General features: G+C 46.9%; 1 protein-coding gene across 1 annotated transcript in view; it reads left to right on the top strand.

Moving 5' to 3' along the window:
• Window positions 1-21451, top strand: part of grin3ba (glutamate receptor, ionotropic, N-methyl-D-aspartate 3Ba) — a 69581-nt gene that overhangs the window by 27707 nt on the left and 20423 nt on the right. Inside the window, exons 2-5 of the mRNA XM_062396586.1 lie at window positions 10236-10936; window positions 15842-16338; window positions 17689-17960; window positions 18655-18891. Coding sequence (XP_062252570.1) covers window positions 10236-10936; window positions 15842-16338; window positions 17689-17960; window positions 18655-18891 — 1707 coding nt within the window. The remainder of the gene's footprint in view (window positions 1-10235; window positions 10937-15841; window positions 16339-17688; window positions 17961-18654; window positions 18892-21451) is intronic.

Genomic DNA, 21451 nt, shown 5'->3' with positions numbered 1-21451 from the left:
ATTCAACACAACCAGAGCAAAAAAAGAATCATTTCTATTAGGAGCAGTCGCACACATTCAAAAGCAACGCACACACTTCCCAAAACAAACACACACCAAAAACTGCACACGCACCCTCAGACTAGGAAATATCACGCATACTCAGACATGCACCCGGAGCCCCGAAGCTCCAGGCACCTCATTACCGGCGTTGCGTGATTCCACCGCTGGGGTGTTGTGAATAAATGTATCCCCCCCCCCACCCCTAAAGTTTTTTGCCGTGTGCAGCTGTGTTTCCCGTGGGCTGACTGTTAATGGCATCAGGCCCCTCTGGCCGTTATCAACTGATAACACAAGAATGTCGCCATCTCACCAGTCCAGCTGCTCGTTGCTCGAATTACACTCCAGCGAGAGGCAATTCCCCCCCCCACCCCCACCCCCGACAGACCGGAATACCCCCAAAAAACAGCTCATTCTACCGCCAACATGATGGCGTGATTACTGCAAAATGGACGATGCCACCTCCGGCAGGTTAGCGAGTCAGCAAGGGGGAAGCAAAGCTGCCCCCGCGGAGCCGGTGGAGAGAGAGAGAGAGATTTGATCAGCCAGGGAATCGTGGTGATGGAAAACCTGGCGGAAGGTGTTCAAGGAGGAGGAGCGGGGGGCCCACGTCGCCCCCCACCCTCCCCCCCCTACCGCCGTACAGTGTTTGCTATTGACAGATGTGCGGCATAATCAGAATACGGCGTGGCTGGCGCGCTGCTACTGTAGAGCGGATGGATGAGTCGGGGGAGAGAATGTGATTACAGTGGCAATCATAACTCAGATTAGCCTTCCTTTGTACCTCTCTGCACAGCTCAGAGCAGGAATCAATCAGCACCCCCCTCTCTCTCTCTCTCTCTGTGGCACCCGGGGGCCGCGCCGCCAGGACAAATATTATTCCCGGCGACGGAGAAAACAACATTGTCTACGGAGCAAGGACAACAATCGCTCTCTTTAATAAATAACAGAGGCTTTTTATGATCATAAATAGTGAGTGGGCCGGGGGCTCTTTGTAGGTGGGGGGGGGGGGTGATACATGATTCCATTCAGCACATTCCTGCTGTGGGCTGGTATCTCTGCAACTGAGGGCGGATCAAAGCGGCTGCTCCTGACAAAAGAGGCGCCGATGCAGCGTGCTGAGATGACAGCCTTCACCGACGCTAGCAGTCAGCACTCAGCACTTACATCAGCTGACTGGAGACCTGACTAACCACACCAGAACAGCACAGTCAGTCCCCCCCCCCCCCCCCCCCACTGGCTCCTCTATCTGATCATTATTGATGACATCAGGACCTTGTCGGGCCCGTGGAGCCTCATTAAATCACAAGTCGACTGATAATAACAGTGAACGTGCAGCCCTGGATTTCTCCAGTTAACACCACACACTGCTATTTGCGTACTTTGATATGCACGCCCCCTTTTTAGTTATTCCCTTTGGATTGCCCCCCCCCCCCCCCCCCGATTAAACTGTGCGACTCGCAGCCACGTAGCAGAAACTTCTTCACGGTTATGTTAAAAAGCCTAAAGCCCCTCGGCTGGTTTGAGCATGTGATCAGTCTGTCAGGATATGTGTGTGTGTTGTACTGTGTGTGTGTGTGTACGTGTGTGTGTACTTTTGTGTGAGCGGCAGTCTTCTGGTTGCGTCGGTGCTACAGAAGCTTGCAATGCTCCAGGGGGAGAAATGCTGATGTGCTCTGAGTCCTGAGCATTCAAATTAATTTGGAGCCATGCTGAGAACAATATTCCATCAAATGGTTTGTAAATCACTCAAATGCAATCACACACACAGACACACACACACACACAAAGTACACACTCAAACACTTAGAACTAACATACAACAGTTTGGACTTGCACAGCTACACAACAGCTCCACCCCTCGCTTATGGTTTGATGCCAATGTGCAAAGTGACAGAGCCCCACTGTCTCTCTCTCTCTTTTCTCCCCCCCCCCCCCATAAACTCAGACCCTGGAGGAAAAGAGGAGACGTGGCCCGTCAGGACTTTTATGCTTCTCGCCACAATCACCCAGGACTACAATGGTGTTTTTACGATGCCACTGTAGAACCCCCCCCTGCCCCCTGCCCCCTGCCCCCTGAGCGCCACCGAAGGAAACTAACAACATCCTTATACTTAATGGACTCCACACCCTCATACCTCCGGCAGCGGCCACATTGTCCCCGCTGCGAGCAGCCAGAGCAACGGGCGAGCGGCTCCCTCTAATCAAACCTGATTCCGTGCACCGTGCACCTTCCGCCTGCCGTTCCATCGTGCTCACCCATTGGACGCCATCTCGCTTTTCCTTTTTCCCGCTCAATCACTGTATGGGCGATGGGAGATGGTGGTGGGGGGGGGGGGCGTAATTGGATCGAGTCGAGGTATTTGCATATGTAATTTAGCGGCGACAATCAGAGAGACATGGCACAATCTCCATCAACTGTTGACTGTGAAACAAGATTTAGCCCCTTTCAGTGTGTGGCCGGTCCTGTGGCGTCGCCCTAATAGTGTGTATCTTACTTCTTATCACAGTTACTCTGAGCCAACAGGCTGTTGTGCTCAGATAACCAGAGTCATTTGCTGCATTAAGTGGCCGATGGCTTCGGTTTTGTTTTGTGTGCATGCATGAGTGTGCAGCAACACTTCCATGCACGTGCACAAGCATGTAAACGTAATCTGCGGCCTGTTGTGTTGCGGCTCGGTGTGCGTCCTGTGCTGCATGTATGTGTAACCACTCGGCTCCAGTCCCCGGCAGCGTGGCTGAGTTCGATTAAAGTCACCCGTATTACACTGAGCGCCGGGAGACATAAGGAAATTAGGAGAAAATTAAACAATGCAATTTGCATCTAATCGCACCAACTGCTCGGCTCGTCACCGTCCGGTCATCGGAAGAGTGGCCGCTCAGCTCAGCGCTGTTCCATCAACCGTGCAACCTCCACTTTAGCTTTGGCCTTATTCAATCACGGATGTTTACTTGGACTGTGAGGAAAAAAGTGTTGCAAAGGAAATCAGAGCCATTCAACAGTTTGCTTTATTCATTATGCATGCGTGAAAGCCACTCGCTCGTGTTTTACTCAGGAACAGAAAAACAGTTCTCCACTGAAGGTTAAACCAAATTTGCAGCAGCTGGATTTAGATTATTCCACATGTGAGCCCACTTCTGCTGCGACATTTCAGTCTGACATTCAGGCTGTAAAACAGTTTTCATCTCGGCTGTTTGAAATATAAGACCTGCGCCCCGCTGAGAAAATCTTCCTGGAGACACAAACGCGCTTCTATCTCCGTCTCGCTGGCTCCTCTTCGCTCCTCACACACATTCAGATGCAAACCAGCACCTTTTAGCGCCTTTCACCAAAAAAAAAAAAAAAAATACGGATATTAAACCACGTATCAATTCCTCTTCCAGCTTTCATCTCAAACATACACTACTCTCTCCCTCCCCCCCCCTGTGTGTCTCTTTTCCTATCTCGGCCGACATCCTTCCTACACCCCAGCCAACTCACCTGGTGACAGTGCCGGTGAAATATTAATGTGTTCAGTGAAGTGTTGTTGCTTGGAGCGCTGCCCTGACCACGAGCTTTGTTTCTGGACAGAGGGGGAAGCTAAGTAGTCATTCAGAGGCCCAGGCAGAGCTCCACGCTGCCGGATGTAAGCGCGAGGAGGACAACTCGGAGCAGGCCCCTCGCTCTCGCTCAGCTGGCACTGCTGGGACTCGATGCAAATGATTCATGACTGCAATATTAAACCCGTCCGGGGCTGCGGCGAGATTTCGCAGTGAGTCAAGCTGCAGCGAGTTAAAGAGATCCCTCGCCTGAAGCTGTGGAGGAAGAGGACACCCATTTTTTTTCAGCGCTTCAGCTCTCATCTTAGCCCTCTTTAGCCTCCTTCAGCCACTCAAACCTTCCTGCACACACACACACCCTTACACACACACACACACACACTACTCCCACCTCCTCGCCTTCTGCTCCAACTTTTAATAAGTTCTGAAACTGCAGGTGCTCCCGTTTCTTCTCTTTTTTCCCCGTGCATCTCGGCACCGCACCTTCCAAAACGTTGATGCTTTTCTCATGGAGGCCTAAATTAGGAATGAGCCTGGTAACTGGGAGCTGCTGCCTCCTGTTCAGACTCGACGCTCTCCTGTCAGTTTGCTTACACCACATTGCCCAAAGATCCCTGTGGGTTTACGCTCAAGTATTCGCACCACGCTGCGTTTGTGCTGTATCTGTGTGTGCTTGGTTATTGATGTATATTACATGTATGTCTGCTGTCTGTGTGCGGGGGGGGGTTCACTGCATGTATTTGTGCAGACGTCCCTTTTTTTTTTTTTTTTTTTGAAGGGATGGAAATCTCTGGGCCAGTGCATCAAAGAGCAGACTGGAGGAGAGAGGAGTCGAGGCGGAGGTTCAGTTCGAGGCTCCTCATTTGCAGATGTATGAGTGGGGATATGGATTTATACTTTATACAGAATAATGCTGACATTCCTTTTAGCTGTGCTTGTCTTGCATCCTTAGTTCTGAGTCTTTTTAACCTTGCGCTCGCAGATAAAGCTTATACCTGAGAATAGAAAAAAAAGATGATAGCATATGCACACACACACACACACACACACACACAGAGAGGAGGTCCTTACAGCTCGAAAATGTGTAGCTGCTTAGACAGAAAAAAAATAATACATCCATTGTGATTCTAACCAAGCCTGAAACAGACTTGTGCTGCGACTTGTGAGTCTGGACGGATGTGAGCAGCAGAGCCGGACTTAGGCTTCACCACGGCTTGCAGGATCAATCCTGTTTGTGTGGAGCTGCTCCCTGCACACCACGGACTCAAAACAAAGCAACAAGAAAGAGAAAAGGAAGAGACGTGCCTTTTTGATTCAGAAGTAACTGCCAATACTCTGATCTTTCCGGCTCCAGTCTCTTTTTTGGGTTTAAATCTTGTATAGACTGTGACATAAGAGTTAATACACTTCCTGCTAGAAATCAAAACCTCGGCACGGCTTCCCTCAGTTCTGCTCCAAAGTGACATTTTACATTTTAAATGTTTCATAGATGCAAAAACAAAGTTGGAACCACTCCAAAGGGAAAAGCACAGAGCGTCTGAAACAAACCCACTTTGACGCAGACGTCCCCGCTGGAAGTGGAGATCTGTCGTAGGCATTCGCCCACAAGTGCTCGGACGTATATGAATATATTACATACATACGTTAAATGTGATGTGTCACAGTGATGTGTCAAACAGTCCCAGCGCTGCCAGCTTATTTTTAATGCAACCTGGATTTGTGATGACTGGCAGGGATTTCATTGTTATGGATGCAGTGCAATACGTGCTAAGATGCTACATGTGGGGGTTTGTCGCAGATTGATTGAAGATTGTTCCGTCCTGTTTTCCAGGTTGCGTCCATAAGAGTGTGTGTGTGTGTGTGGGTTTGTTTGTGTGTGTGTGTGTGTGTGTGTGAGAGTAAGGTCAGAGTAATGACTAAGGGACAGACATGACAGGCTGGCCCTCTGTAGGTTTCCTGGCTTATTACGTCGCTGTATCAGCGGCCAGCTCCAGCAGAGTTCATTGAGCGGGCGGGTCAAACACAGTTCACTGCGGAAGTTTTCATTCATCTTTTTTTGTTTTGGTCCACAAAGAAAGAATCGAGAGATATTCGGATTTATTTGGAGCTCAGACCAAAGAACAGACCAGTTTTGTTTTTTTAAACTGCAAAGGGACTCATGAACAGAAATCTCTTCTGAACAGATACTGCTTGAGAACCTGCAGGCGAGGGGCTGGGAGCCTTTTGGTTTGCGTTTGTAGTTTGACCAATGACGTTAGAGCAGGCTATGATTAGAAAAACTTCTCTTATTCATTCATGTAAAACAGTTGGTATGGGAGAAAGGGTATTTCATTTTTTCGATGGTAAGCTAATGCATGAGATAATGTAAATAAAGAAGTCTTGAATTTTGAAATGCATCGATTGGCTGCTTTCTAATTTATCTGATAGTTGTTCATTGTCCATTGCTGCAGCTCCTCTTATCAGCCTCTGTCTGAGACACCTGCTTTTAGCTCCTGTCGCTTTAAGGGCCCCTCTCCTAATGTAGCCGAGCCCTCTTTGATTGGTCAATCACTTCCACGCGTATAGGAAATGTTAACCTCCGCTCTCGCCTCAACAAGCTTTGTACAGCTCCAGGAGCTGAAGTCTCTGTTCAGGAGATAATTTCCCTTTCCTAAGATTTGAAGCCTTTTAACTTTGCAAACCTTTGACACAAAAGCAGAGAGCAGAAATCTAAAACTCATAAATATGTTTCCTCCAGATCAAGGTGGGTTTGAGTTTGAGGAACAAGCTACAGCGTCAATCCGCCGCCTCTAAGCTGCACAGCTATAAGACCGGCTTAAACCACTGTGTTGTCTCATCACAACAGTTCATAATAGAGCTTTGAAACTTCAATGTTACACAGTCATCTACAGGGGGGGGGGGGTGTTTTTTTGTGCTTTCTGGCAAAAGTTGAGCAAACTTCAACTTTATTGATGGATGACTCGTTCTGGTGCCAGAGCCTCCGTACTGGCACCGTCACTGTGTCAACAAAGGACCCTCATTTAAATGTGTGAGGCTGCATTTTCCTTTTTAATTCATGGCATTGTCTGTTTGAATAGGTTCTCAACAACAGGCACACGTAAGCAAACATGGTTTATTTTCAAGTGCTACATCAGCTGAACAAAGTTCACTCTCCACGTCCTGTGACACAAGCAACTAATACTCCTAATACTGATTCAGGGCTAATGCTTCTGCCTGGTACACTGCAAATACTTTTCTGAACTGAGGAAAAAAGAATATCTGTCCACACGACCTTAATTTTACAAAATACTGTATCTTAGTCCAGACAAGTACACAAAAGCAACAACAAATGCTCAAACCGCTGTGGCGATAAAGTTTACATCCGATCTGTCAAATACCAGAGAAGAACACTTTGGTCCAAGTATTATTGGACAAGACAGAAACCTGCGAATCTCGCTTATGTGGTGGAGTGAAGATACTTTGTAATTAGAGAAGTGCTAAACACATATCGTATCTTTCAAGCCGCAGTGTCTTGTCGAAGTCGTTGTTTGAAGAGAGGAGACGCGGACCCAGAACTTGCAGCATAACAGAATTTATTACACAGAAGTTTCACAGGTCAGACGGGCTCCATGGAATGCCCGGAGAAATCACACAGCCAAATGGTGAAAATCTGGCTCGCCTCTGCCGGGCAAGACCTTTTAAAGAGGAGGTGTTGCAAACAAAGCTATAGATCAAATGACGTAGCACATAGGGTCTATGCCTAAATCTGGACATGTTTTAGTAACTTTAAGTTGAAGTCACCCGCTAGATCTTTGCTCCTCCCTTAGCAGGTCAGATACTGTACAATAGGTCAAAGATCATTCACAGGAGGGGGACAAATAACCCAAACACATGGAATAGCACTTACAAAGCCTGAAAACGTCAGAATCAAGTAACTCAAAATCGTAGCATGCCGTCATGGTATGTGACCATGTTAGAAAGTTCCATTAGCTGAATTTACGACACACACGGTGAGAAACCGGTATATTGTTTAAAGTGCATTGTTTTTGTTTCCGGCGAATGCTCATCACAAATAAGCAACAGTGGGAATTGGGGAAATAAGCTCTGACGTCATTGTTGCTCCATTTTACATTCACTCACATATACACAAACCAGACTTTTTTTAAACTGCAATTTCCTCTTTGTAAAAATCTCTATTTTAGCCACTTTAAGCCCAAACATGGAGGAAAAAGTTTGTTTTGCAAAACTTCCGCATTAGTGTGGACGGGTTGTAAATCCAACACACCCATCCGATCCCTAGTTCCAGGGTTTTCACAGAGCTCTAGGTTTCGTGTTTACTTCGAAACTCTTTTTTATCCGGTGTTGTGTCGCGTTATTATTAATGTCCACCACTTGGAACAAAACTTTTTAAGGCAGTGCCGCACATCACATTTCTAACCACGGAAGAAAATGTTCCCCCGGGAGTTACTGCTCTAATATATCACTGGAATTAATTGTGCCGAAACATTCCAATGCAGGCAAGAAGTGACTGCTGTGGTAATAGGCAATAACTCTGGCGATGTGCTTTTTCTAAGTTTCATTGCGTCCACTTTGGGGCTTGTCACGTTTGATTGCTCGCAGAATTTTTTAAGAAGCCTCCTCCATTGAAAACAGCTCCTCATCTCACGGGTGGAAACTGGTGTCTTTCAGGGAAAAGGCTCATATCGCCTTTATCTCCTCAGGATCACAACAGGACTCCTACACCTGCCTCCTCCATTCACTCTAATTTAGAGTTGAATCACAACTTTCTCTAAAACCCCCGCTCGCCGCTTATTATTATTACTTTCACGTCCGCGCTCTTGAAGTAATTCTACTGTCGTGCTCCGTTTGAGTCGCTCTGAGATAAGAGCCCGAGCTAAACACTCGAATGTAAATGAAATTGTAGAAGAATCTATTTAAGTTTGGGCAAGGTACAGCGATAATTGTCAGCAGGAAGAGAAACAACGGTGGCGGTAAACAGCCGACGCACCACAGACGATCATTGTAACAATTCATTTGACAAGGATATATTCAACAAGAAACAATCCTGGTTTGCTAACAAGCTATATTCAGTATGTATTCATAATTTAGAGGCTCTTTCCAACACGCGTCCTTCGTCTTGTCTCCTTTTAGCACCCTTCTCTTTCTGTGTGTCCTTTCCTGGGTGACATATAGAGCCACACGTTAACATGAAGTCACGGATAGATGGCACAGATAGATTATTTCCAGAGAAACGGCGTGTAAAGATTTACATATAATTCCTCCGGGTGCCTCAGGGCTCAGTTTTCATCTTCTCTCGTCATGTGAGTCGCTCTCTGAATCCTTTTGACGAAATATGCATGACATTAGTTTTATTCTTGAAGGCAATGTGCAGAATAACGCCTGTATGCCTCTCTTCCATCCACTGCCATCTTGCCGCCAACCTCCCCCCTCTCTCCCTCCCTTCCTCCCACCAAGGCCACCTTCCCGGCCCCCCCATCGAGTTCAAACGAAGAGGCCTATCTTCGCTCGTCCCCGAACACACAGACACACACCTAGCCTCTCGCAGGAAGAGAAACACACAACGCTGCATTAATTCATCCGTGTCCCGGCAGGTTTCATCTCTCTTTAGGGACTGGAGGAGTTTCAACAGAGGGTCGGTCTGTTTACTTTGTTGTCTCAGGAGGGATATTCCCTATTTGAATTCCAGCGAGTGAGTGAGTGTGGTCTGCAGTTGGGTTTAGATGTCTAATCTTCAGACACACACAGGTTGGCTTGTGAGTGTGTAGTTCACAAGGGTTTTCCCCCCCATGCATTCACTGTACAGATGTAATTAAGTACTTTACGTGCGTGTTTTTGGGTGTAAATGTGTGTATTTGCACTTCAGCATATCAGGAAGCTGGAAATGTGTAACTTAATACCAGGGGTTGTTTACAAACACGGTATGGGCGCTATAGCTTTCATCTGAGTTCAATGAGGCTGAGCCATTCAAAGCAAATCTTAAGTTATGTTAAGCTTAACTTTGAGCTCATGGTATAAAAGGAGGTTAGTCTCCCCCCCACCCCCCCAACCTAGCCTTGAGCACGGTAGGATGAAAAAAATGGATAGAAGCCCCCAGAGGAAGGAGGGGGTAGGTCCATCTGTGTGAGCTGCATTCAAGGACAACAGTGTTATCCATTTTGGAACAGTATGAAACAAGCCAGTGTTTTCGGCGGGGGTTTGGAAACGCGGGCATCTGGATGAACTGTGGATGCCACTGTTGTCTTGCCAAGCCAACTGTGATGCCGCAGATTAGACGCGAATCATTGACTCCTTGTTTGTATCGGCGCGACTCTCCTCATTCAGGGGGAGAGATAATGAACAAATGTGACTGATTATTTCTGATCGGTGTTGTGGTGAATTACCGCAGCAGCCGGGATTGTTTTTCGCAGCACACTGGCGCTCGTAAAAGCTGCGTTTAATGTGATTTCAAGTTATTCAGCCTTGAGGTGTTTGGGTCTGGCGATATCTATTAATCTCTGATTTGATCTTGTTTTCCCTTTTCTCCCCTTCTTTGCCTATTGTTCGCCGCTCCATCTATTTCACTTCTGCACCCCTTCACTTTCTTCTCCCCATTCCTTCATCTTTGTTGTTTTGTTCTCCCAACTCTTCCACCTCCTCGCTCCTGTCCTCTCCGATAGAACCGATTCCACCTGCAGATGTCGGCCCGAGTGCCCCCGTCCACCCTGGGCAGCCTCCTGCTGGCGGTCCTGCAGGGCGGAGACGAAGACAGAGACAGAGGACGTCGGGGTGAAGGGAGCTGGGGAGGAGCGGCTGTGATCTGCCCTGGTTGGGAGGAAGGGGGTGACGGGCTGCTCTCTCACCTCCAGAGGCACAGCGGCTCCACCTGGCATTTGTGGGACATCATCAACCTGACCCGCATCACAGGGGGCGGAGAGAGGAGAGGGGAGGCCAGCGAGGAGAGGAGGGAGGATCAGATGGAGGAAGAGGCTTTGAAGATTCTCTCTGCTCGTTTCCTGCGCTCCCCCTCTCCTATCTCCTCGGTTCTCCTCCTGGGCTCCGACCCCGAGTGTCTCTCCTCCGTCCTGCGGGTCGCCCAGCGCCTCACTCCATCCCTACCGGCACTGCAGTGGATCATGGGATACCCCTTGTCTCCAGATTCGCTGCACACTCTAGGAGGCCCCCTCGGGCTGCTGGCCTACGGGGAGGTCGGCCGCAAGCCAATCAGTTTCTACATTCGGGACGCCTTGCAGTTGATTGGCAGAGCTGTCACCGCGGCCACCCTGGTGAGACCGGACTTGGCACTGATCCAGAACATGGTGAACTGTTATGACATAGCAAACCGACATGAAGCCCCCTCTTCAGGACAATACCTGTCCAGGTAAACACACTTATACACGCATATCCAACTAAAGACGAGCATTCTTGAAATCTAATTTAAGTGTAAGTCACTCGAGAAGATAGAGATCGAGATGTTTGTGCCAATGATGATCCTCTGACCTCTCTGCCTTTTTCCATATATGAGCCTTTTCCACTTATAAAGCTGTTTTTGAATATAAATATTTTTCTTTTGCAATTTGGGTGAACTAACATTTAAAGATGTCAATCAATGTCAGTTTTGAAGCCTGTGGCACCAAGAGTGGGGTCAGTTCCAGGGAAGTACCCTGCAGCTGGTAGAGATTTGTCCAAGAAAACTTTGAGAGAGTCGATGATTGAGAAACTTTACATACGGCTTCAGGCGACGGATTAGCTGCGGTACAATCCGGGCAGGAGGGGGCCATAACTGGTGTCTGTATCACCTGCAGCTCCCAGTCTAGCCTCCAATTTATGTTTTTCAATGACTCCTGGGCACCTTCAATATTTGGACAAGCTCGGAAAAGTCGTCCCATTTAAATGATACATGAAATAAACACTGACAAACAATTAAGGCGCCTGTGGTCACACTTTGGAGATTTCGGTAAGAGGCCGTTTGCTCCACTTATGGCAACGGACGCTCGGGTTGACTTGTTCGTCCTCTATAGCTTCATACTGAGGGGGATATGGGGGGGGGGGGTCTTTACGGCATACAGATGACACTTTAGAGTTTCATCTGTTTCCGTTTGTCGTGGTTTCAACACCTGCAGCTTTTTAAAAGCCCTCTTTCCCTCCAGCCTTTATAGTGTTCTGTCAAGGTGCAGTCTGTGATAACATGTGCACGGACAGAACCAAAAAGCAATTTGAAATTAAACTATAAATGTTTTCAATCAAAGAAAAAACAATTAAAATCCTCACATTTGTATCCAGCAAAAACTCAGACTTGCTTAGTTTACGACATTTCTCCAAACACGTGGCAGATCGTGACTTATGCTCTGAAGCTGGGTCTCCCTTAAATTCACTGGATCCAGGTTCTTTTATTAGATTTGCACAAAATTGCACATACTCATAAATATCAGTCCCCTTAACATGTCGGATTTTGATTCATCAAGATCCATCAATTATCATTAATTGCATTGTTAAAGTAAGGGAAAAAACATTCCTGGATCCATGTTTGACTGGCTTTTCTCCTGACAGATTCCAAGTTTCGGGGTAATCCGTTAAGTCGTTTTATGCGTAATCCTATTTCGTAACAGACAGACAAACAAACAAATGCAGACTAAACCTTGGCCTAGGTAACTTTAAACGTTGACATTTAAAGCAGAAAAAACTAAATCCTGACATTTGTAAACAGCAAAAAATTCAGATTTTATACACTGTGACCTCTATTAAAGATAAATGTGTCAGAGTCGGACTGAAGCAATGTGCTTGAAACCAATATTTCCTTTGCACCAGTTCACATGGTTCCCTTTCAAATATTGCACTGGCTCAAACAGCGAGCACGTCAACTTCCGCGGTCATGTGGTTCTGGTGAGTGAAGGATTTGTGCTTGGAGATGGGCTCCAACAGGAAGTATTGAGCCCACACGGTGCCTGCCAGCTGAGAGGGATCATTAACAACACCCACCTAATCACGGGCTGCACTCTTACAGTGTCTCTTCTTGCTGTTTAGCTGAACTCAGGGATGCCAGAACCATTTGGCAATGAGGGCCAGAGGCTGAAAGCGAGCAGAGTGGGAGTTGTGTTGCAAAGCGATACCATTGGACATTCGCTGTTAAAGAGAAAAACTTCTTCCTCGCTTTAATGTGATTAAATTGTTCAGTGTGAGCCGCACGAGCAACGCGGCCTAATGGACGACAGTGATTCTCAGGCGGGCCCGCCACTTCCAGACTGAAATATTTTAACGACCATTAGATGAATTGACTTTAGATCGTGTGCAGACATTATTGGTTCCAAGAGGATGAAGCTACTCTGTGTTCACCCTGTGTCTTTTCCTCAGCTTAACATTTGCAGCTTTTTATCTCCTGCAAAATTGGTCAAAAGCACCTTTTCAAGATAAACTAAAAATAAATTGAATCCTGCTCTCCGACCACTCAGACTACATGTGTGCTCTGGGTCCCATTTGGAAAGGTGACACTCTGAAGTCAGTCACTCTAAATGCTACTCCCATTGACTAACGAGTGTTACTCCCAGTTCAAATTTGATGGGAATATGACAAGTTGTTCTTCATTTGGAGACTCCAAAAACGACACAACATAAAAAGAGTCAAAACAAGTGCTAGCAGAAAAACCATAGTGTACATAAACAAAGTTTTCCCTTTATTTACTACTGTTCATTTTACAACCTGAATAGGAAATGTCTCAATAACTACTGGCTGCAGTTTGCCGTGTAAAAACCCCTCCTCTTTAAAATGGACTGAGATTCCATCAGGAAACCAGAGAAAGTCCGTCTTCCTATTAGGACCTAATCAACACCATCAGACCTGACTATTCATAATGGAGCCCTGCACATGTAGTGTCAGTGACCTTTGTCTCTGGCCTTTGAGAGACCGTTAAAAGAGGTCGTTCCACCGCACTGTTCACACAGGTTCCGGTCGTACGTCTTCGCCCTCTGGTGTTCTCTCCGATTCTTATCCCTCCGCTGCATTAGCCAGACATGCCGCTGCTCCGGAGAACCCTAACAAAGCTGGAGGAAGTGAGAGACATCCACGTTGACGAGGCAATTAACAGCTCAATGCCCGAGGGGGAGAGCCAGGGAGGCAGGGAGGGGTAGAGCCGGGGATGGAGAGAGGGAGAGAGGGAGAGAGCACGTCTGGAGATACAAGCGAGAGAGTAAGGTATGAGACACTACAAGAGTGAGAACATAAAATGCACAGTGTTGCATTTCAAAGCACTGGCGCAATGAGGATCTATGTGAAACCAGTCTGTTTTTATGTAGTCAAAAAACCCAGGGTGCTTATTCTGAAAAATATATCAGAGAGTATAGTCAAAGAGAAACACACGGATGAAAGACAGAGGATGTTGGGAAAAACTAAAAGAATATAAGAATAAAGTCAAAGAAAACGAAGCTCGGGTGGAAAAGGATGTGAGCGAAAGGACGGACAAAGTTGGAGGGGGCCGGAGATGGGGCGCAGCTGGTGTCAGAGTGAGATGTGTCAGTCAGGGCCCGTCCCGCTCATCACTGATTCCATCTCCCCCGATGAGATTTGAACCCCTGAAACAGTGAAAGGGCTTTGCATCATCCTGCGTCAGACCGGCAAGACACAGACGCAAGTAAACTTTCACTGGAACTGAAGGAGATGGAGCGATAAGCTGGAGAGACACATGCCCGGGTCTCTCTTATGGAGTCATCATTTACCCGCCAGGTATTAGCGAGCGGCTGCCATCGCTCTCGTGACTCATCAACCTGCTCCCCGACGTCCACGCTCATTCTTTAAAACTCAGCCTCCAGCCTGACGCAACACAAAAAACGCAGAACCCACATCGCTAAAAGTTTATGCTGCATGAAAACATCCAGTCGTTCTCTTTGTTGTTTTTTTTGTCTCTCTCCCGTCACGATTTTTCTAAGTGGGACTGAATCCAAAAACGTCTCACAGGGAGCATCGCACTTCTCCGCTCCGATAACAGCTGTAAAGTGAAGCCTGTGGTTAATGTCTTTATATATACTATGCGGTGGCGGCCAGCTGCAGCCACTACACGATAGTATATGAGTCTAGAGTGGGTTGGCTTGATGAATCTGCTGTCTTTGGGATATGATGATTCAGCCGTGCTATTACCATGAGTGATTTCGGCTCAGGGCAAGGCTAGCACTTCCACTTTATGGTCAGAGAGACAGAGGAAGCCACTGATGAGGAAACATAAGTTAACGCGGGATGGAATGGGAATGACTTTCAAATCAGGTTTCTTCGGACTGTGGCGGGAGGGATTGGGGCTGTTGGAGTAAATCAAAATGTGAAGAATACGGAACAAAAGCACGAGTGGAAACACGCGGATCCTCACATATGTGTTCAGGTATATTGTTCTTGGTGGTGCAGACAAGCTTTGGTCTGTTTGGATGAGAGTTAATGACCCTCGTAATCAGTTTAGTCTTTTCATCTACCGTCGCATTTCCCCCTATTTAATGGAGAAAGTTCTTCCAGCGGCCGTTACAATCTATTCTCATCAATTCATACAAATAAATTGGAGAAGGGGTGGGGCGGGGGGGAGGGGGGGATAAAACAGAGCCTGAGAGGGAAAAGCAGCTTTTTCTGCTTCGGGAAAAGGCTTCGGCTTGACCACCCTTTCCCATTAACAGGAAGGGAAACTTGCCATTTCTGCAGGCGCGGCACGGTTCAGCACCCAGCGATACGCAGTGATCCCTGCAACTTTAACATTTAAACAACCCCTATGATTCACACTGACCCCCTGACAACCCCCCCACCTACCGAGACGTGATCAAACAGCACCTGTCTGGCTCCCACGTTTGAACCATCACCTATAGGATGTCCACGTGATCGAATGGAGACGTGAGCTAACAATCCTCGCCTGGTTCAAGAGTCCGGGGCAGATTTATGTACGAACGGGGATTGCTCTCCCTAATTTATTCTGCCGTAAAGACCAATGCGGGTCACCAGGCAAGTGAGACGAATAGCAATGACTGTCTGTATGGACTCGCAGATAGGAGTGGATCCTCTCTGCACTGCATTAACTTTTAATTATGACTTTCTGGGAGATGCAATTATCCATCTGAGACTAGACTTGCTAAAGCTGCAGAACCAGAGCACTTCTGTCTGCACCAGTCTTTAACCTTTTCTCTGTTTTTATTCTTCATCTGGCTGATTTAGCAGTGCTCGTTATTGCAGGTTACATTTTTGAAAATACCCAAACAATTGTTATTGCATTTATTCACCCCTCAGTTTCTCTTATACTCTGTCCCTTTTTATTCTGTTCCTTGAGATTTCTCTCCAACACCTCCTTCACCGGAGCCACAGGCCTAATCCAGGTGGACGCCGGCCTCTCTCGGGTCCTCTCCTCGCAGCTGTTCCATGTATGGAGCCTGAAGAGGGGCGCTCTGGGCCAGCCCGCCTGGGTTACTGTCGGCCAGTGGACCAGAGGCCGACTGGAGTTAGAGGGAGGGATCCTCGGGCTGGTGGGGGGGTTCGGGGGCAGCCAAGGACAAGGTCTCGGGGCAGGGGTGAGGGGAGGGGACGGCCAGGGGGACGGCCACATCGGAGGCCGCTGGAGGCCGGGACTTCCCATCGAGAAACACCGCCTGCGTGTGGTGACCCTGGTGGAGCACCCATTCGTTTTCACACGGGAGGTGGATGAGGATGGATTGTGTCCAGCTGGTCAGCTCTGTCTGGACCCCAGAACCAACCGGTCTGACATAATCCACAGCCTCTTCAACCAGCTGCACAACCCGAACGCGTCAGCCACAGACTGGGAGGGCAGCGGTGAGTTCGGTTTTGGCATCTGTCCCGAGAACACTGTGGTGGTGAAGTACCGCTCTGCCCTAGAACTCTTGATTTGATTTAACTCTACCTCATTTGAACTTGTAGGAGGACATGCATGAGTCTTTTTTAAAGTAATCTCTAAGCTTGTTAAATGCCTGTACTGATCCTCCTCAAGATTGAAGAGGATTTTAGTATAAAAAAGTTAAAATCAATAAGGGAGCTGGGAATAAGGTCATACCCGAGTTGACCGTGTTCCGGCGCAATACAGTATTGTGCATATTGTGTGTTTTGCGTTAATACGCAATCTACTGTGCAGAGAGTCGTCATTTCAGATGTAAAAGTCTGAGCTGAGAATTTGTTTCAGACTCCTGAGTGGGAAATACAACCTCAGGGGATCAAGGGAACTTTATTTCCTGAATGAAGAGGATTATTGGTGCATTGGTCGACAACACACGTACCAGTGTATGGCAGTAGAACACAAGACATCCTAAGTAGGAGTATTCTTATTATTGAATGGAAACGTACATTTCGGTAAGACGAGTACAATTAATTTAGAATCACAGCATCTGCAAGTAAATCATTTGATGTAGGTTCGCCAGTAGTTGTCGGCAGCAGCAGCCTTATCTCCTTGCAGGTTAACATCCACATGCCTGTGCTCAATGGGCTCATGCATTGCTCTGGTCAAATGGTCAAATACCAGCTTATTCTGACTCAGCCTCAACAGAACTTTCTTTTCATTTTTTTGTGTCAGAATGCTGCCAAACCATGGCGGCTTTATGAGATGTCATCTGTCCCCACGTTCCACTTTGGTGGTTTACAACGTCTGGGCATTAGCACAGGGAAAGGAGGGGTGGGAGGGGGGGCTGCCGTCTGCCAGGACAGCAGCACTGGCTAGTGGCAGGTGGCGGCGCAACAGATGCAACAGTTAACCTGCTCCGGACCTTTTGTGAAAAATTATCATAAACTAGAATTTCTGGTACTGATTAGCGCTGTTAAATCGCCTAGTTCCCTAATTGCACACATCGCTGGTCCTGATTCGCTGGCTTGAATCCGCACATGGAAAATAGAATGAGGTTTGCCAAAAACATCTTAACAACAACATGGGATGAAGAATTAGAAATATAACATCATAGCATCTCCAGCTTGTTGAAAGATAGATGGATAGATGGATGGATACTTTATTAATCCCGAGGGAAATTCAGAAAATCTATATTTTGACTAGATTTAATGCAAGTTAATGTTGATTCTGAAGTTATTAAAACACAAAAAGTTCTGAATTGTTAAAGTTCCAATGCATTCATTAGACAATCCAAATAAATATTCACACCACCATCCCTCCTTTCCTTGCAGAACTGCCGGAGGACCTGAGGAAGTGCTGCTACGGCTACTGCATTGACTTGCTGGAGAAGCTGGCAGAAGACATGGGCTTCACCTTCGACCTCTACATCGTGGGCGACGGGAAGTACGGGGCGCTGAGCGGGACGGGGCGCTGGACGGGGCTGGTCGGGGACCTGCTGGGCGGGACGGCGGATATGGCCGTCAGCTCCTTTTCCATCAATTCTGCGAGGAGCCGAGTCATCGATTTCACTTCGCCCTTCTACTCCACCAGCCTGGGCATCCTGGTACCACCGCCGCCTAAAGTCATCATTAGTTAGAGCTTGCATTTTAATGACTGTAGAAGACAGAGGGCATGTAGTAAAAAAGAAAAAAGAATACTGCATTGTGAGTCAGAGGCAGCGTTGCAGTGTACAACGTTACTTTGATTTGTCAATCCCCCCCCCCCGGCAGACACCAGTATGATTTGATGATATGATCTGTGACGGCTTAATTTGTCCCTCGTGCCCTGCTCACCCGGTCGTCTGCTCAGGAACAGGGGATCATTAGCTGGGGAATAATTACTTCAGTGAGTTTTCAGTGGGCATGTTAATTATGAAAGTTCAAAACAAGAGCCAGTTTGTATAATTAGTCGGCATCTTAGCGGAGATGCTGCAGTTACACTTTGATTTGTTAGCGTCTCCCTCTGTGGCTGACACACTGCAGTGCCTAACACGATCTGGATATACGGCTCCATTTGAAAATGAGAAGTCGCCTGAGAAATCGTTGTCCTCACAAACTGATGAATCACACCCAAATAAAAAAAATATATCTATCTTTAACAATTCTTTAAAAGCTTTTTAAATCCCTGGGAGTGTTGAAGATAAGTTCACTGACAATAAGCCACAGACCAGAGGCAGAATTACAGACTCAGGCTGGCAGATGGCGATCAGCTGTGTGAAACCAAGTCTCTTGCACGGCTGTGTGTTTGTGACCTACCAGGTTCGAAGCCGGGACTCCGCGGCCCCCATCGGAGCCTTCATGTGGCCGCTCCACTGGTCCATGTGGGTGGGCATCTTCGTCACGCTGCACCTCACCGCGCTCTTCCTCACCTTGTACGAGTGGAACAGCCCCTTCGGCATGACGCCCCACGGCAGGAACCGGCTGCGCGTGTTCTCCTACTCCTCCGCCCTCAATCTCTGCTACGCCATCCTGTTCGGACGCACCGTTGCCACCAAGGTAAAGCAGCTGCCCTCTTTGTGATAAACAGGCATCGTGCGGCGAGGGGCAGGGATTAGAAATGGCAGGGAAAGGGCGGAGGGGATGTGCTTTATTGGAACGACTACACAAACAATGAGAGAAACTGGAAAGTGGAAGTTGGAGGGGAAGGAGGCTCGAGAGAGAGATGATAGAGATTGCCAGGGAGGTGGAGAAGATGGATAGGGGAGAGGTTAAGGAGGCCGGCAGTGATGAAGTAGAAGGGAGCAGAGAGGATAATGCACATGCAGGGAGGGAGAGGGGAAAGGGTAAGAGGGCTGACAGAGATTGAAGGAGTTACGGTGAGGATGATGGGGATGGATGAAGGTGTGGAGAAGAGAAAAGAGGGCATGGGAAGGGGTCAACTCCCCCATGTAGTCAGACACAAAGATGAAAACAAGAAGGCAGGGGAAGGAGGGCAAACAGGGGGAAGAAGGTGAGGGTGCAAATCCAGAACTGGGCTTCAAAGTGAAGGGAGATGGCGAGAAGGGGTTGAGAGGGTGATTGGGTGAGAGACGACTGGGAGGTGGGCAGACAGAGGAGGACGTAAATGGAAAGGGCGAACAGGCGGGGGGGCAGTGTTGGGAGTGTTGGGAGACTTTAGGGTTAGACACAAATGTGACGTCAAATTTAATGGACGTCAAAATAAAAAACAATCTCCTTTCCTTAAAAAAAATGGCATTTGTTGGGTGTAAATATGTGATATTAAGATATTAAATTGACCTGTGCGGTGGCAGAAACCTGTCAGATTTGACTGATGATGTAATGCTAACAAGCTCACCGCGGCACCTATCCAACCACAACGCAGCTGAGAAACCACTGTGTTCCCCTCTGTCTTTGTATTTTTTAAACAGAAAACATTCTGTGCCAAAATCCATCATTGTGATAATTCAAATTACTCCTTCCTATCCCCCATCATCGTCTTCCTCTGAACATGTAATCACACTGTCCCTAAAGGAAGCAGCGCGAGTGACTGTGGTGCGATGGAGTAACTAGACAGACCTCGCCGTAATTGAAAGTTCACAGGTTTCCATTTAACAGGTTGTGCTCATTAGCAGCCTTGTGACTTGATAAAGCGCCCTTGAGCAAACTCTCTGAACCCGCGTGTGCCGGGTCAGAGCCGCACAGTGAGAGGACAGAGTCATCAGCCCACACAGCAGGGGTCTGGGAATTAATAGCGAAGCACTTATCACAAGGTTCAGGTCAATTTTTAAAATGAATTTAAAATAAAAAGAGTAAAATGGAAGAACTCGACTTACCGTTTCAGACATGCTAATGTAACCATGCTACTAGCTAACTGTTAAATAGGTTGTGTTGTCTTGATTGTGCAGCAAAGAGACAAAATCACAACACAATCCAAAATAAAAAATTATTTCAGCAAACACAGGAAAAAGGAAAAATTCATACCACTTACAAATATGCAAAACTGACAGAGAGACAGCTCCGTGTGATCTTACTGGGGATTTTAACAAGGGTCCCTTTGGTCTTGTTTTATCCCCAGACTGAGGATTCCTAACCAAGCAACACGACAGTTAGTTAAAACAGATTTAATAAAACTTCTGTAGAAGAGAGTCGGCGTCTCAGAAGAGACATGAAAAGACTTCATAGCGGCAGTGTTTGGAAATAACTTCCAAGGTCAGGAAAGCATCATAAGCATTAGTTTGTGAGCTTGTATTATATAAGAGCACATCCACTGGGTAATATTTCATAGAAGCCAGTCAAACTTTAAATGTACTGGTTTCTTCATAGATCCATTTAGTTTCCCAAATAGCTAAACTCTTGTTATTTCTGATGTTCTATTCATGTTATATTCTCACTCGTAACCAACACAATTAAATTAAATCAATATAGATAATATAGTTTGCAGCGAGATAGTTTTTTTTAAATTATATATTGAACGAATGATAGTGAAACAACCTTGAAACATCCCTTATCTAAAAAAGTAATTCACATCAAAAATGTGTGGTTGATTCAAAGTTGTAAGCAAGACATTTCCAAAAGCTTAACATTTTGTCCTCTGGTGAGTTTAGCAGGCAACATTCTGACACTGTTATTTCGGTTAGTTCAGTTAATTGCTGTGAATATGTTAATGAGTCTCCTCCTTCTACTCAAGTCACATATGAAACCACCGAGTGTTTACTTGAGTCCTGTGGAACGTGTCTTATTTCAGAACCACTCAGCTGGAAACATTAATATGCAGCCAGGTCGCCGCTGATCAAACTCTGCCGGCAACGATTGTCATCTCAGCTCACGAAATGGATGTTCACGGCACAGACATCGACTTCTTTTTAGATGAGGCTGCCTCTGCTATCATTGGAAAGTGTTTATCGAAGAAAACATTGATCCCAGTAACAGTTACTGGGGGAGAAGGGGAACAGTGTGAGCAACGTTTCCACTGAGCAGAGCTGGTAAGCACAAGTTGGGATTGTGCTTACCATCTGGAAAAAAACGGAAAACACTTACATTGGAAGACTAAAGATCCAACTGATCATTATCTTTCATTATTTTCAACTAAGCTGCAACTGCAAAAACTGTGTATATA

This window comes from Platichthys flesus, chromosome 10 (assembly GCF_949316205.1).
Source record: "Platichthys flesus chromosome 10, fPlaFle2.1, whole genome shotgun sequence".
NCBI lineage: Eukaryota > Metazoa > Chordata > Actinopteri > Pleuronectiformes > Pleuronectidae > Platichthys > Platichthys flesus.
The sequence above is the reverse complement of the archived record's forward strand: the minus strand, read 5'-3'. Positions and strand labels throughout refer to the sequence as shown.